Source organism: Dendrobates tinctorius, unplaced genomic scaffold (genome assembly GCF_039654945.1).
Source record: "Dendrobates tinctorius isolate UK_male_01 unplaced genomic scaffold, ASM3965494v1 ptg000006l, whole genome shotgun sequence".
Lineage (NCBI taxonomy): Eukaryota > Metazoa > Chordata > Amphibia > Anura > Dendrobatidae > Dendrobates > Dendrobates tinctorius.
In genome coordinates, this window is record NW_027361674.1 from 13,152,895 (window position 1) to 13,169,251 (window position 16,357).

Sequence of the window (16,357 nt, forward strand, 5' to 3'; positions counted from 1 at the left end):
ATAAATCATAGGAAGGTCTGTTCTTTTAGGGGTTGCAATTTTGATTTTTTGAAATTGACTATCCACCCTAATTCCTGCAAGGTGTTGATCACCCGGGTCAACTGCGCTGTACAGTGGTCCTCTGAGCTGCCTACTATGAGAAAATCGTCCAGGTATGGTATTATGACCGTGTCGTGAATCCGGAGAAAGGCAGTCACTTCCGCTATGACTTTGGTGAAAACTCTCGGGGCTATAGATATGCCAAACGGAAGAGCCCTGAACTGAAAGTGCCTTAGCGTGCCTTGAATATAAAGTGCTACCCTCAGGTATTTCTGGTAATCTGGGTGGATAGGGATGTGATAATACGCATCCTTCAAATCGACCACGGCCATGAAGCAATCTTGGTGTAGCAGCTTCACCGCCGTAGTTACTGATTCCATCTTGAAGGTCGAGTTCCTTATCCATAGATTGAGTTTTATGATCGTCCTGAAAGTTTGATCGGGTTTTTTTATCAGAAACAGGGGTGAATAAAACCCCTTCCCTTCCTGTAGGCGTGGTACCTCGGAGAGTACCCACTTGTCTATCAGGCTCAGGATCTCTGTTTCTAAGGCCACCTGCTCTTCGGTCACCTTCCTGATGGGTGTGATGACGACCACGGATTTTAGCTGACGGATGAAGGGAATTTTCAGGCCTTCTGTTAGGATGGCTAGGATCCAGGCGTTGGAGGAGATCTTCTCCCAGGTTTGGAAAAAGAGTGCCAATCTCCCCCCCACTGGAATACTGGCGTCACTGTGGCGACTTTTTTGAGGTGGAGGTACCTCCACCAAACATAAATCCCGATTCTTTTTTTCTTTTATCCTCCCATCTTCTCCTGTCAGCGGGAGGGCGCCCTCTATTGAATCTCCCCTTCCGAAAGGGCTGTCTCCTCTGATCCATAGGGAATCCGGGGAAGCCTTTTTTCTTATCGCCTGCTTTCTCCAGTATATCGTCCAAGTTCTTGCCGAACAAGAATCGACCGTCGCAGGGGAGAGAGCATAATTTGGCCTTGGACTGAAGGTCACCCGGACAGCCCTTAAGCCATAACGCGCGTCTAGCAGCATTTGATAGTGACGCTGCCCTGGCTGTCATCCGCATAGAGTCCGCCGAGGTATCGGCCAAAAAAAGCTGCTGCCCCGTGCAAGAGATACATCTCCGATAAGATTTTCTCTCTTGGGACCCTTGAAGCCAGCTTTTCTTCTAACTGCTGCAGCCAGATCATGAGGGAGCGTGCCGTACAAGTACCCGCTATTGCCGGTTTTAGTCCTCCTGCTGTCGCTTCCCATGCGTGCCTCAAATATGAGTCCGCCTTCTTGTCTAGTGGGTCTCTAAGAACCCCTGCGTCTTCTAGGGGCAGGGCCGACCTTTTGGAGGATCTGGACACCGCTGCATCTATTTTGGGGATTTTGTCCCATATCTCTGCATCCTTATGCTCGAAGGGATATCATCTCTTGGAAGTGGATGGAAGGGCCCCCGATTTTTCGGGCTTTTTTCACTCTTTCTCAATATGTGCCTGGATCTTCTCGTTTACCGGAAAGGTCCGTTTTTTCCTCTCCTGAAGCCCCCCAAACATAACATCCTCTAGGGTTTTAGCCACCTTTTCTTTCTGTAGGCCCATTGTAGCTCTAATGGCCTTTAGGAGGGCGTCTGTGTCTTCTACAGGGAAACATGGTTTACCCCCCATGTCGCTGCCTGAGGAGTCTGAGGAGGATGATTTTTCCGCCTGAGATGACATTGATGCGGAATCCGAGGGGGAACCAGGGGGATCCTTCCTGGTTTTTTTCCCTTTTTTCAATAGGGACTTAATTGAGCCTTCCATTTCTGACCTTAGGGCAGATATCAGATTGGCTGCGAAACTAGGCGCTTCCTCCGCCATAGTCCGCTGAATGGCAAAAAGATCTCTGTGCTGCGTGCAATCTCTTGCTAGGGGAGATTTACATATAGCACAATCCCTATTGTTCTTCTTGCTTCCCGCTTTCCTAGGCCTTTCCTACAGGGTGAAGCATACAACAGAAGCCCTATTAACATATGCTAACATTCACGAAGATCACTCACCACCCGAAATCAAGGGTACCGGACTCGGAGGCTGCGTCGGGGCACGTGACCTCGCCTCCGCTCAGGTGAGCGTCTCTCCCCTCCCCCCTGCGACCGCCGGCCGCCGCTTCAGGAAGCCGGCCGGCGTCGCACCCGGCGCCATTAAACCGTCGCCCTTCTCTGACGTCAGGCGGCGCACCCAGCATGCAATGCGCCGCTGACGTCAGCGGCCGGAAGAAGCCAGCGTCTCTCCCCTGCTATGGGGATTGAGATGCGGCGTGCGCGAGGGAGGGCGGCGCGGTGGGTGCTTCCCGCAGACCCCGGGGATCCCACCGACGCCCGCACGAACCCGGAACCCCGGAGAGCCCGAGGACTGCGCATCCAGCACCCGACGGCCGGCGCTGCAGGTGAGACACCTGTTCTTCCTGTGCCGGGACGGGGCTGGGTCCATTTTCTTCGCCCATGGCAGGCACCGCCGACAGTGGGGTTCCTTCCAGGACAGGAACCCAACTGAAGCGGGGGAGAGGTGCCGCCCCTTATGTCTCAGTAGGTTCCTGTCCTGGCAGGGCGGATCCCTCAGGTGGTGCTGTCATGGGTGAAGGGAAAATAATATTGCACCATTTGCCTTCTATAGCCTCTGTGTGTATTGTTGGGTGCAGAATTAGGTAACTGAGAATCTGTGCGTGAGCTCCTCCTGACTGTCCAATGGGCGAGTTTCCCTTATCTGTCTTTTTCTGAGCTCCTCTCAGCTTAATTATGACCACAGACCACTTCAAAGTTAAATAAGCCTGTAGAAGACAAACAGTGTAAAAAGTTTAATGTGACCAATTTGCAAAAATGATTTTAAGCCAAAAGTAGATCAGTTAAAGTAAAAAATGTACTTCGAGGTAGAGGCCATCAATATTTGATTAGTGGGGGTTCAAAGATCCTCAGCCCCTCGATCAGCTGATTTACGAATGTTAATCCGCATAACGAACCGTTCACTTGAATAGGACTCACTTGCGCAGGACTAGGTGTCCGCACCATGAGCAGCCATAATCATGTACGATGTGGTGCTGTATTAGGGTTAACAATGAAGGAGATGTGATGTTTGCTGATACATCAAAGCCCCTTTAATCAGCTGATTTATTTGGATGCCGAACAGACATTGAGAACTTATCCTAAGGAAACATTGTAAGTATTGATATCCTCCCAAAAAACCTCCAAAATGAGCAACTGTCTTGCCTGCAAATCCAACGTGAAGGTTTCCAGTAGCATTTTGACTTCCAGCCAGTGACCATGATGTCTAGTGCCGGCAGAGGATATCTCCGTTGACAATATCCCCATCATGTCCTGACTTTCCTGGAGAAGCTCTCTGAAGCTTCTCAGCTGCTTTTCATTGTCTGATAGTCGAGGTTGGAGGTCCGAGCTTAGCTTTTCCCGTCTCTTCTGTAACTCTGCCAGTCTCAGCCTCAGGGCTTCAATCTCGGTCTCGGCTTGTGGTTCCACCTGTGCATCCTCCTGGGCGTCAGGCCTATGTGGTATAACAAGGTTTGCATTAGTAAAGGTGACATGTAGCTATTCGTTCAACAGATGATACCCCATGCTTGTTACCTCTTGGATCCCACCACCAAAGTAGCGGTGGCACTTTCTTGGGTGTCTTTTGCTGCGGTTTCAGGCTCTACCTCCGTTACAGAGATCTCCGCTAATGTCGGAGCTTGGGACTCAGACTGGTAAAAGCAGAAATATATAAAAAAAGAGTTAATAATATTTCCTAATGCCACGTGATACTCGGCACAAGCGTTTTATTTCTATTTATCTGTATTGGTTATCTTTCTTCTTTAGGATATTAGGACAGCAGAAAATGGTCTAGAGACATTAGTATTCGAAGGGTACACATTTCTATGGCCTTTTGGCAAGTTATCCAATTCTGAGCATATGAAGGGACTTTTAACGGGGAACATCATACTGTTCAACAAGTGCTAAGCTGCAGTACCCACTAGAGGTGCTGTTCCAGCTTCTTACACTGTATTTCTTAGCACCGCAGGAGCCGTTAATAACTAATCGGTGGGTCATACCGATCTGAAATTAGTGACCTATACTGAGGACAGTTCATCAGTATTTGAGTCCTGCTGGAAAACCCATTTAAGCCTTCAGATATTCTCAAATATTTTTTTCATAAATCCTAGAAAACCTCTTCTTAAAGATGCATTCACTCATTGAATGATACGGAATAGCACTATAATCTGAAAAGTGGGGGTCGGACCTATAGCAGTAAGACCCCCACAGATCAGAAAGTGGTGGCATATCCAACAATTAGATCACTATCCATCAGGTGAACACCCCATAAGGGAAATGTTTAATCAGAAAATGAGCTATAGTTTTTTATGCTGCATATATTTTAAAAAAATCGCAACATTTTTTTTTTCATATCACAATCTGTATTCAAACAAATAAATAAAAATAACTTGAAACTTTCACCAATGCATTTTTGGACCCACGTTTCCTGTCCTTTCAGGAAGAGTTTTCACTAGTTTCATTATCCTTACAGACAGGATTACAACGAAAGGTAACATCTCTATACCCACGTGATAACACAGCATCCACCAATCACAATAGGTGATGTCACATCTCCCCTGCTCCCTCTCCCTTCACAATGGCCTTTGTACACGCTCATTAGATGCTTCAATACAAAAGATAAGAAACACAGAAAAACACAGTATAACAAACGTATAAAAATACTCTGTTGTAAAAAAGCAACAGCACACAGCAAGTTCTAGTAAAAAGATGATAACAAAACAGGGTATTTGGTTGATACATTTTTTGCAAAAAATGTATACTACGCCGCTCTACCAAACGTCAAGGTATACCCATATCAGAGCAGTCCGTTTGTTTTTGCAAGATTAGGGAGGTCTCCACCCCTCCCTTGTGGGCCGTGCACATATAAGCCGTCTTCTACAGCATGTCCACATCGGACATTACCTTTCTGAATCCTGCTCATATAGGTACTATACACATGGTCAGGTTTTTAAATAAATAGGTTAGGGACTGCTCTGATATGGGTATACCTTGACGTTTGGAGGAGCGGCTTAGTATACATTTTTTGCAAAAAAACGTATCTACCAAATAGCTTGTTTTGTTATCATCTTTTTACTAGCACTTGCTGTTTACTGTTACTTTTTTTACAACAGAGTATTTATATACGTTTGTTATACTGTGTTTTTCTGTGTTTCAGTCTTTGGTGGTGTGAACACTGTCCTACAGACTTGTTCACTGTGTGCATGGCCCATGTGTTTATATTCAATTGGTTTCTTGTTTTTGCAAGATTATGGAGGTCTCCACCCCTCCCTTGTGGGCCGTGTACATACAGTCATTTGTTAAAGTTTGGGCACCCCTATTAATGTTAACCTTTTTTCTTTATAACAATTTTGTTTTTTGCAACTGCTATTTCAGCTTCATATATCTAATAACTGATGGACTCAGTTATATTTCTGGATTCAAATGAAGTTTATTGTACTAACAGAAAATGTGCAATCTGCATTCAAACAAAATTTGACCGGTGCAAAAGTATGGGCACCTCAACATAAAAGTGACATTAATATTTCGTAGATCCTCCTTTTGCAAAAATAACAGCCTCTAGTCGCTTTCTGTAGCTATTAATGAGTTCCTGGATCCTGGATGAAGGTATTTGTGACCATTCCTGTTTACAAAACAATTCCAGTTCAGTTAAGTTTGATGATCGCGAGCATGGACAGCCCGCTTCAAATCATCCCACAGTTGTTCAATGATATTCAGGTCTGGGGACTGGGATGGCCATTCCAGAACATTGTAATTGTTCCTCTGCATGAATGCCTGAGTAGATTTGGAGCGGCGTTTTGGATCATTGACTTGCTGAAATATCCATCCAATGCGTAACTTCAACTTCGTCACTGATTCTTGCACATTATTGTCAAGAATCTGCTGATACTGAGTTGAATCCATGCGGCCCTCAACTTTAACAAGATTCCCGGTGCCGGCATTGGCCACACAGCCCCAAAGCATGATGGAACCTCTACCAAATTTTACTGTGGGTAGCAAGTGTTTTTCTTGGAATGCTGTGTTTTTTAGCCTCCATGCATAACGCCTTTTTGTATGACCAAACAACTCAATCTTTGTTTCATCACTCCACAGGACCTTCTTCCAAAATGTAACTGGCTTGTCCAAATGTGCTTTTGCATACCTCAGGCGACTCGGTTTGTGGCGTGCTTGCAGAAACGGCTTCTTTCGCATCACTCTCCCATACAGCTTCTCCTTGTGCAAAGTGCGCTGTATTGTTGACCGATGCACAGTGACACCATCTGCAGCAAGATGATGCTGCAGGTCTTTGGAGGTGGTCTGTGGATTGTCCTTGACTGTTCTCACCATTCTTCTTCTTTGCCTTTCTGATATTTTTCTTGGCCTGCCACTTCTGGGCTTAACAAGAACTGTACCTGTGTTCTTCCATTTCCTTACAATGTTCCTCACAGTGGAAACTGACAGGTTAAATCTCTGAGACAACTTTTTGTATCCTTCCCCTGAAAAGCTATGTTGAATAATCTTTGTTTTCAGATCATTTGAGAGTTGTTTTGAGGAGCCCATGATGCCACTCTTCATAGGAGAATCAAATAGGTGAACTACTTGCAAGTGGCCACCTTAAATACCTTTACTCATGATTTGATACACCTGGCTATGAAGTTCAAAGCTCAATGAGGTTACAAAACCAATTTAGTGCTTCAGGAAGTCAGTAAAAAGTAGTTAGGAGTGTTCAAATCAAGAAAATGATAAGGGTGCCCATACTTTTGCACTGGTCAAATTTTGTTTAAATGCAGATTGCACATTTTCTGTTAGTACAATAAACCTCATTTGAATCCAGAAATATAACTGAGTCCATCAGTTATTAGATATATGAAACTGAAATAGCTGTTGCAAAAAACAAAATTGTTATAAAGAAAAGAGGTTAACATTAATAGGGGTGCCCAAACTTTAACATATGACTGTATAAGCCGTCTTACACAGCGTGTCCACATCGGACATTACCTAACTGAATCCTGCTCATATAGGTACCATACACATGGACAGGTTTTTAAATACATAGGTTAGGGACTGCTCTGATATGGGTACACCTTGACGGTTGGTAGAGCGGCTTATTATACATTTTTTGTAAAAAACGTATCAACCAAATACCCTGTTTTGTTATCATCTTTTTACTAGCACTTGCTGTTTACTGTTACTTTTTTAGAACAGAGTATTTTTATACGTTTGTTATTCTGTGTTTCAGTCTTTTGGTGGTGTGAACACTGTACTACAGACTTGTTCACTGTGTGCATGGCCCATGTGTTTATATTCAATGTGTTTATATTAAATACAAAGATAAGGTCAGAGTCTAAAGGCCCCGTTACACATAACGATGTCTCAGCGATCCCATCAACGATCCGACATGATGGGATCGCTGGGACATTGTTAGGCTGAATGCTGGTGAGCTGTCACAAGACAGCCCCTCCAGCTATCAGGACCAGCGACGCTGGTCGCTGGTTTCTAATGTAAACAGCGGGTATCCAGGAGCCGCGGTTCCTGGATACCCGATGTTTACATTAGAAACCAGCATCCAGCGTCGCTGATCGCTGGTCTCTCGCTGCCACGCGCAGCGATACGCGCTGGCCAGCGGGAGACCAGCGATCGAAAAATGGCCCAGGCTTTTCGAGCACGATCAGCGATACCCGGCAGGGGGGCCGGTCGCTGATCCCCGTCACACACAGCGATCTCGCTGGCGCGTCACAAAATCAGCGATCTCGCTGGACGTTAAAGTCTAAAAAAAAGCCCCAATTGCAAGATTTCTAATTGGCAAAAAAACACAATTAACATCAAAATCCAATTTATACAATAGGTCATTTTGTGATGACACTTTCAACTTAAAGATCAAATTAAAAATCTAGAAAATTAATGCCGGATCCTAGCAAGCCATGAAGGATTCACCTCATTTCTTGTCACTTCTTGTAATTCTTCGGCCCATGTAAAACTATCTGGCGAGTCAGAAGCTGCGGACACGGCTGATACAGATGTAGATATCGCTGTGAGTTTATTTACCAGAGAATCGTTAATGACCTAATAAGAGGAGAACAAAAAGTAAATTCACGGAAAATAAAAAAAAAATATGAAACCATTACTTCTGTAGACACTATAGTACTTTTGTGCATTTTCCTCACCTTCTACTAGTCATGGCACTGTGCACCAGTTACAGAGACTTGAAAAGTATTCATACCCCACAAACTTTTCTAAAATTTTTTTCACATTACACTCACAAATTAGCAAGCTTTTGTGAAATGATAAATGGCTTTCTAAATATTTTAAAAAATATAAATATGTAAATTGTGACATGTATTTGTAGTCAGCCCCCCTCCGTAGTGACACCCTTAAATAAAATCCTAAGTGACCAACTGCCTTCAATAGTCACATAATTAGTAAATTAAGTTCACCTGGGTGTAATTTATTCTCAGTATAACTACAGCTGTTCTGTGAAAGACTCAGAGGTTTGTATGAGAACATTAGAGATCAAACAGCATCAAGAAAACAAAAGGAGCACACCAGACAGGTCAGGGATAAAGTTGTGGAGAAGAGTAAAGCTGGGTTAGGTTATAAAAAGATAACTCAAGATTTGAACATCTCACGGAGCACTGTTAAAGCTATCAAAAATAGAAGGAGTATGGCATAACTGCAAACCTTCCAAGACATGACCGCCCAAATAAACATAGATGTAGAAGGATTTCTGTGGAAAAATTCTGCACTGCTGAAAAGATTGAGACACAGATCCAGGTAGGATTTGATAGAAGAATAGTGGTTTATCCAACGCGTTTCGAAGTTAAGAAGCTGACTCGTGGATCAGCTGCACCTGATACCTACATTCTATGCTCTAACAATGGATACATCTGGTTAGTATAATCTGATAAAAATTATATTGTCTATCGGATAAGACCCTATTTGCGCCAATTTCTCCTACAGCCTCAATGATTGCCCACCTAAACAGACATGCCAAGCAAGCAGAGCACTACAGATGCAGCCAAGAGGCCCATGTTCACTCTGGAGGATCTACAGAGATCCACAGCTCAGGTGGGAGATTCTGTCCACAGGACAACTATTAGTTGCAAACTCCACAAATCTAGTCTTCATGGAAGAGCAGAAGAAGAAAGACATCTTTGAAAGCAAGTTATAAGAAGTCTAGTTTGCAGTTTGCAAAAAGCGATGTAGAGGACACAGCGAACATATGGAAGGAAGAGCTCTGGTCAGATTAGACCAAAGGAGAATTTTTTGGAATAAATGCAAAATGCTATATGGAGTAGTAAACTAACACTGCACGTCACCCTGAAAACAGCATTCCCACCGTCACACATGGTGGTGGCAGCATCATGCTGTCGGGAGGCTTTTCTTCAGCAGGAACAGGGAAAATGGAGAAATATGTCCGAAGCACGTCCTGTAAGCCACATTGTATAAATACCTCGATCCCTAAGTGCCACAAGAACAATTATTGTATATACTGTGGTGTAGTAACCACTGAGTCAGCTAGGGGGCGCTGTGTGGATGTCCCAGGAGAAAGGATGAATGGCAGAATACTGAATGGCCGCTATGTATCTCAAAGTGGGTGGCTTTGGGATGGAGACTTATGTGTTGATCAGCAGTGATACTGCTGGGATGTTGTTTCAATGTGTAAGGGAGAAGTCTCCAGGTAACTAGAGAGATGGGCGGACCTGGTTACCAACAAACCCACCCAGGGGGTGTGTTTAAAGCACTATTGTAAAGAGTGTGTAAAGGCTTGAAGGACCTGTGATGAGGTCAGAGTCATGTGACCCGGTGGGCGTGGCTATGGACCATATAATGTGGCCAGGGTAGGTCACATGGGAGTGAATGCTGGGACCTGGTTGGTCCAGTGTGGAAGGTCCCGCTGAGATGGGGCTTCCTGCCTGACAGCACGTGTGGACGCTGTGTTTAATGGCTGCAAGTGCCTGAGAGTTCCCTGGAGGGAATGAATGTCTGCAGTATGGAGAAGCAGCCATGAGAGAACCCTGACGGGGTGAGATATAACTGTGAGGCTGAAAAGTCTGCGTCTTGGACATTGCTAACAGAGTGAAGCTATAATGGACGCTATGCTGTTATATGGAGTTTATGTTGCTTCTGTGGGTTTATGATGCCAAATAAACCGCATGGACTGTTATGAGTTTATGGAAGATCTGTGCCGGAACTGATTTTGTGGCTGCTGAGCAAGTATCCCCTACTTGAATGACAGCGCTACCTCACAATACATATAGAGAACCATATACTTCTTTACTTTTTTTACCTGCAGTTCAAAGGGAAGTTCATCGCTTTGTAAAAGTTTCTGTATTTCTATAGATTTCTGACTCATTTCTTCCAAACGTTTTTCTTGATTCTGGAGCTCAATCTGACAGCAAAGCAAAAAATAATAATATTATATTTAGAGACTCTGAGTGCTGTCAAATTTTTTAATTTGCATTTACTAGTTTTATCTTTGACTCAGATCAATATCAGTCAGTTCTCCACGATTTGCTGTGAACTGCTCATGTTCTATCTGGGAATAAAATGGTTACAACACGTATGTGAAAAACGGACGTCTGAATGCGGTCTTAGCAGAAAACTGTTTCTTTATCACTTCATGGGGGGACAAATGTAACCATGAGGTGTATGCTGCTGTCGCTAGGAGGCTGACACTAGGCAAAAAAGGTAAATAGCTCCTCCTCAGCAGTATACACCCACCACGACAGGCACTAAGTACCTCAGTTCTTGCTTAGTGTCTGTTGGAGGCAGACCTGGATCTGATCCCAGATCCGCATTTTCCTTTTCAGGATCTCTGTTGTGTTTTTAATTAAACTTTTTAATTTGTCTTTCAGGTTCTTCTTCCTTAGGGTAACAGGGTGTAATTTCTCACCCTGTTTTCCCGTACCTATGCGACCAAGAGAGCAGTGTGGTCTCCGCAAGGCAGGACCTAATCCCGTTATCTTCATGGGTGGCCGGTTCCTAGCCTTTTCCCCACCTCACCCCTCTCCTCGGAGAGGACTGGGAGGAAGATGGTGGTCACCAGTGGTGGCCTTCCCCTTCTTGTAAAGGGATGACGCCGTCTTATGCACCATCTGGAGAAGGTGCGGGAAGGAGGATGATTCTTCATTCCCAGTGACCCTCATCCATCTGAGGGCTCCTGAAGATATCCTCATCGCCGCAGAGGGACCGGACCTCACCTTTCAGGTATGTTCCCCTACTTTCCCTCCGCAGCTGCATGTGACAGGCCTGGGACGTTTTACTGCCCCTGCATCTGCCACACATGGGATAGGCCGCGTTAGTGTATAGGACAAACCTGCACAGCTGCGGCCATTTCTCTGTGGCTGGTCTCAGTATTTCCAGGCACACCTGTTATGAATGAGTCACCGAGGAGGAAAAAACAAAAAGCAAGCTAAGCCCAGAAAACCGGAGAGGTTGGTAACTAGCGGATTGCAGACCCCTGATCCTATCCACAACAACTAGCAGTAGCCGTGGAGCGTGCCTATGGTGGTCCTAGACGCCTCGTCACAGCCGGAGAACTAAATAAGCCTAAAGAAAGAAAGGGAAAATCTAAACTGCCCCAGAGCAGACCCCAAAGCAATAGACAGCCCCAAACATGTATTGTCGGTGAAACAAGATGAAAACATAGACACAGGTAGAAAGATAGGCTGAGCAAACGATGGGGCCCCCGCTAACTAGAAAGGACAGGAAAGAAAAGCTGCTGTCTGCAATCACGCAAAAAACCCTGCCAAAAAGAATGTCCAACACGCCTGATAGAAAAAGGCCCTGAAGTCGCTAGACTTCAAATCACTATATCAGCACTCAGGTATATTCTGAAGACAGAGGAAAAGAGATCAACTGATCAGAGACAAAATGGGGATTCAGCCCAGTCTCAGCCAGGGCTGGCTGAACACAAAAACTAAGTAAACCAGACAAAAACTCATATGAACAATAGCAGAGAAAACTTAGCTTTAGGAAGGCAGGAACCAAACTGGAAACCAGGAGCCACAGTCAGGAAAAATCACCAGCAAGAAACTAGGGAGTCAGCTGCCTTAAATCAAATCAGAAACTCCTGATGTCCAATCGCAGTCCTCTTCCTCAGGTGCCCGTCTCTGCCATTTAGATCAGCTTCATTACCTCCCTTCACCAACAGAGGGAGTCCAGATAGAGAACTCACTACTCCTCTGTCAGCACAGCCAGCTCCATAACCCTCACCAGAAGCCAGAGGCAAACCCGAAAATGAGCTCACAACACACACCCTCTTTTTTCTCTGGCCACGCCTCTTCCTATCTTTCTCTGGCCATTCCCTGTCGCGATTTTGAATTGCGCTCCCTTTTTCAGTCAATAGGAGACGTCTCTTCTTCATTCTCGGTCCTGCTCCGTGCTCGCCAAGCCCCACGCATTGCAGTGCGCTTCTTAATCCTATCATGGAGCTTCCCCTTACTGGCTGCTCACGCCCCTGGCCTGTCAGCCAATCGGAGGGATACTTTCTATTTTCACCAGCTGGCAGCTTAGCCACGCCCACAGCAGTGAATCGTACTTGCTGTAATACAGCACAGCCGATGCCTTATCAGTCCTTGCGCCTCTGCAGCTTGTTGAGCTCTGATATACCGCCATACCTGCGTTCTCTGCATCTGATCTGCGGACACACAGGAGGACACAGCATCCACACAGTATCTGCTGATCGTCGCTGGCATTGGGTAAGCTCTCTCTTTATCTTTGCAGTATTACCAAGCTCGACTTATGCTCAACACTAGAGAGGCTTCTTTTTGCACCTCTAAGCCTACTAGTATTCATTACGCCAGTGCCCTCTGCAAAAAGAAGTGGCCTTCAGGTCAGCCTTCCCCTTTCTGTCAGTCCTGCAGCCCTTCTACCATGTCTGCCCCATAGGAGCGCCCTATCACCCGGGATGAGAGTACCCTCCTCCCTCCGGAGCGGGCTATTGCTATGTTCCAACTGGTTTCGGACCTGACAAAGGTATCTCAGTCCCTGGTCCAGGTCCTAGGGCGACTACCGCACTTGTCCACTGCTACCAGTGCTCCAAACGCCTCTCACAGTGATTCACACACACCTGACCATGACCTTCACAGGGACAGATCAGGTACAAAGTCAAGGAAGCTGGCTCTTTCCAGTTCCTCCTCCAGTTCCCCAGATCCCTCTGCATCCTCCAGGATGCAATCCTTATCCCATTCCCCCTCCTCAGGGTCAGATGTCGATTCATAGTCTGAGTCTGATATGGACCAGGTCTCAAAAATGCAGGATATGGTAAATAGCCTTATAGTGGCAATTAGCCAAACTCGTAATCTGAAGGAGGATGAGGTCCCTATGCAGGAGAACTCCTTTTCTTTCAAACGAGTGAAACATCCTTCCCGGACCTTCCCCAACCACAGGGAATTTGAGGCAATTATGTCTAAACACCGGGAACACCCATAAAAGCATTTCCCAGGAAGGAAGCAGCTAGGCATTCTTTATCCCTTTAGTACAGACCTTATTAGTAGATGGACAGAGTTCCCTATTATTGATCCGTCGGTCTCTCATCTGTCTTCGAAGACAGTCTTGTCTCTGCCGGACGCATCTCTTAAGGACACTACAGATAGTCAGATTGGTGTCTTGGCTAAGTCAGCCTTTGAAGCGGCTGGCGCCTCCCTCTGTCCCATTTTTGCTTCCACCTGGGTAGCAAAGGCCATGTCTGCCTGGGCAAAGATGCTTCAGCAAGGTATTCTTGCGGCAGCCTCTTCAGATGAGCTAACCGATTTGGCAAACCAGACTGCCCATGCCGGGAAATATCTTCTGACCTCTGACTTGGATACAGCCAATTGTTCCTCCAGGGCTTCCAGCAACATCCTTGCTATACGCTGCATTCTCAAGTTGAAAGCATGGAAGGTGGATCCTCCATCTAAAAAGTCCCTCGGTAACTTTTCCTTCCAAGGCTCCAGACTGTGTGTAAGCAGGCTGGATCAAATAATTTCATATGCTACTGATCGAAAGAGCACTTCTCTTCTCAGTCCAAACCTGTCATGATCCAAGCTGGATTATGACAGGTTTTGAATAAGTAACTTTTTTTTTTTCCTTTGAGCTTTTGCTCAGGGTTGGTGATATTGCTCATTTCCAACCAAGACTGGTGAAGGAAGGAACTACAGAGAGCAGCTCAGGGGAGCTCTGGTGTAAAGTCTGGTGAAGGAAGGAATTACAGAGAGGTGTTCCTTGCAGCTCTGACAAAGCTTGGAGAAGTAGCAGCTATTCTGGAGGAAAGCTGCATTCTGGTGGTGGACTCTGTTGCTGGGAGCAATAGCAACAGAGCAAAGCAAAGTGGTGTTATCCCTGTTTGTATTTTTCCCTGTTGTATATTAGTACAGCGGTGGGGCCAGTGCCTGCACCACCCAGCTCCCTAGCAAGGGATAGGTGTAGGGTGTGCTAGGGTGACAGGTTCCGGCTCGGCGACAGGTGAGGAGCCTGTATAGGGAACATTAGGAGTGTGAGGGACACTGACTCAGGGGAGTGCAGGAGGTCTCCACATCCCCGTTCCCTATTGCAGGGCCCACCGTTGTAACTGTTTCCCCTTCCCCCGTGTCTTGTTGTTTTAGTTACCGGCCTGCGGGTCGTGTCACACAGGACAGTTACACGTACCGTGTCTTGTTGTCTTAGTTATCGACCTGCGGGTCGTGTCACACAGGACGTGTCCACGTGACAAAACCTAAACGGCTTGTCAATGGGAAGAGATTGCTTCAATTTTGTTCCTTTCGGCCCTTCTCTCCTTCAGGGCCTTCCTCCCACAAGGACCGCTCTTCTGCACAAGGGGAGAGGAAGAAGCCATCCTTCAAACCTGCACCCCATTGGCCCTCAGTGTCCCATGCCAACAGGTTCTGCTCGGTGTGACAAGTCATCCCCACCTGGGAATCTATCCAGGGTGGGAGGCCGGCTTCTTCTCGTCCCCTGGTTGTTGGTGGTCGTCGATGCCCGAGTCAGAGACATCATGACCTCTGGCTACAAAATTGACTTTTCTCTCCCCCTCCCCCCGCCTGGGAAGATATTTCTTTCAGTCTCAAACACCAAGACTCCCGGTTTAGTCCCCAGGTATTCTCCAGGCCGTCTCTTCCCTACTTCACGCAGGAGTGATCGTACCCGTTCCCTAGCATGAGTGGTTTTCAGGCTTCTACTCCAAACTTTTCTTAGTCCCGAAGAAAGATAAGTCCCTCCATTCGATCTTGGACCTCAAGCGATTGAACCGTCACGTTCGGATCAGTCATTTCAGGATGGAGCCCCTACGTTCCTTTAATCACCTCCACGGAACCAGGGGAATTTCTTTGCTCTGTAGACATTCAGGATGCTTATCTTCACATTCCAATTTGTATTCAGCATCAGAGATTCCTTCGATTTGTGATACAGGAGGATCATTTTCAGTTCACAGCTCTTCCCTTTGGCCTGGCTTCTGCTCCCAGAGTATTCAAGAAGGTCATGGCAGCGGTCATGGCCATCCTTCGGTCCAAGGGGATTCTCATAATCCCTTACTTGGACGATCTTTTTATCAAAGGGCCATCCCATCAAGACTGCAACCAAAGTAGTCAGATCACTCTGGACACTCTGGTCCAACTCGGCTGGACTGTCAACAGGGAGAAGTCCTCCCTGATCCCAGCACAATGCCTGATGTTTTTGGGAATGAGACTCAACACGGTTCAGGCCCGTGTCTTCCTTTCAGGGGAGAAGTTCTCCTCTCTCTGCCAGGTAATTTGCACTCTAAGACAGCCATCTCCACTCGCCCTATGGCTCTGCATCAGAGTTCTGGGGAAAATCATTGCCGCCATGGAGGCAGTGCCCTTTGCCCAGTTGCATACCCGTCCCCTTCAGCTGCCTCTCTTGTCTGCTTGGGACAAGAGGACCGCTTCCCTGGACTGGCCCATTCTACTGCCATTCAAGGTTAGGCAGTCTCTGACTTAGTGAATGCTCTCCGCCTCAGTCCTGTGCTGAAAATCCTTCCTTCTTCTCTGGTGGCAGGTCATCACCACCGACGCTAGTCTCTTCAGATGGGGAGCAGTTTTTCTTCATCACACAAGGCAAAATTGCTGGAACTCCCAAAGGCCATTCTCCCCTCAATTTCCTGGAGATCAGGGCAATTTTCTTGGCCCTTTGACTCTGGCAGTCCCTTCTTGCATGCCAGTCGGTCCACATACAGTCTGACAACGCCACCGCCGTCGCCTACATAAACCATCAAGGTGGGATGTGCAGCAAACAGGTCATAGAGGAGGTAGCAAGGACTGTGATATGGGCGGAACTT

At 46.3% G+C, this 16,357-nt stretch overlaps 1 protein-coding gene across 5 annotated transcripts in view; it reads right to left on the bottom strand.

The window, feature by feature from the left end:
- Positions 1-16,357, bottom strand: part of SYNE2 (spectrin repeat containing nuclear envelope protein 2) — a 553,640-nt gene that overhangs the window by 328,431 nt on the left and 208,852 nt on the right. For all 5 annotated transcript variants that reach the window (XM_073570820.1, XM_073570828.1, XM_073570812.1 and 2 more), the window contains 4 exons: positions 10,373-10,474; positions 8,020-8,148; positions 3,643-3,758; positions 3,274-3,562 (listed from right to left, as the gene is read on the bottom strand). In XM_073570820.1, the coding sequence (XP_073426921.1) occupies positions 3,274-3,562; positions 3,643-3,758; positions 8,020-8,148; positions 10,373-10,474 (636 nt within the window). The remainder of the gene's footprint in view (positions 1-3,273; positions 3,563-3,642; positions 3,759-8,019; positions 8,149-10,372; positions 10,475-16,357) is intronic.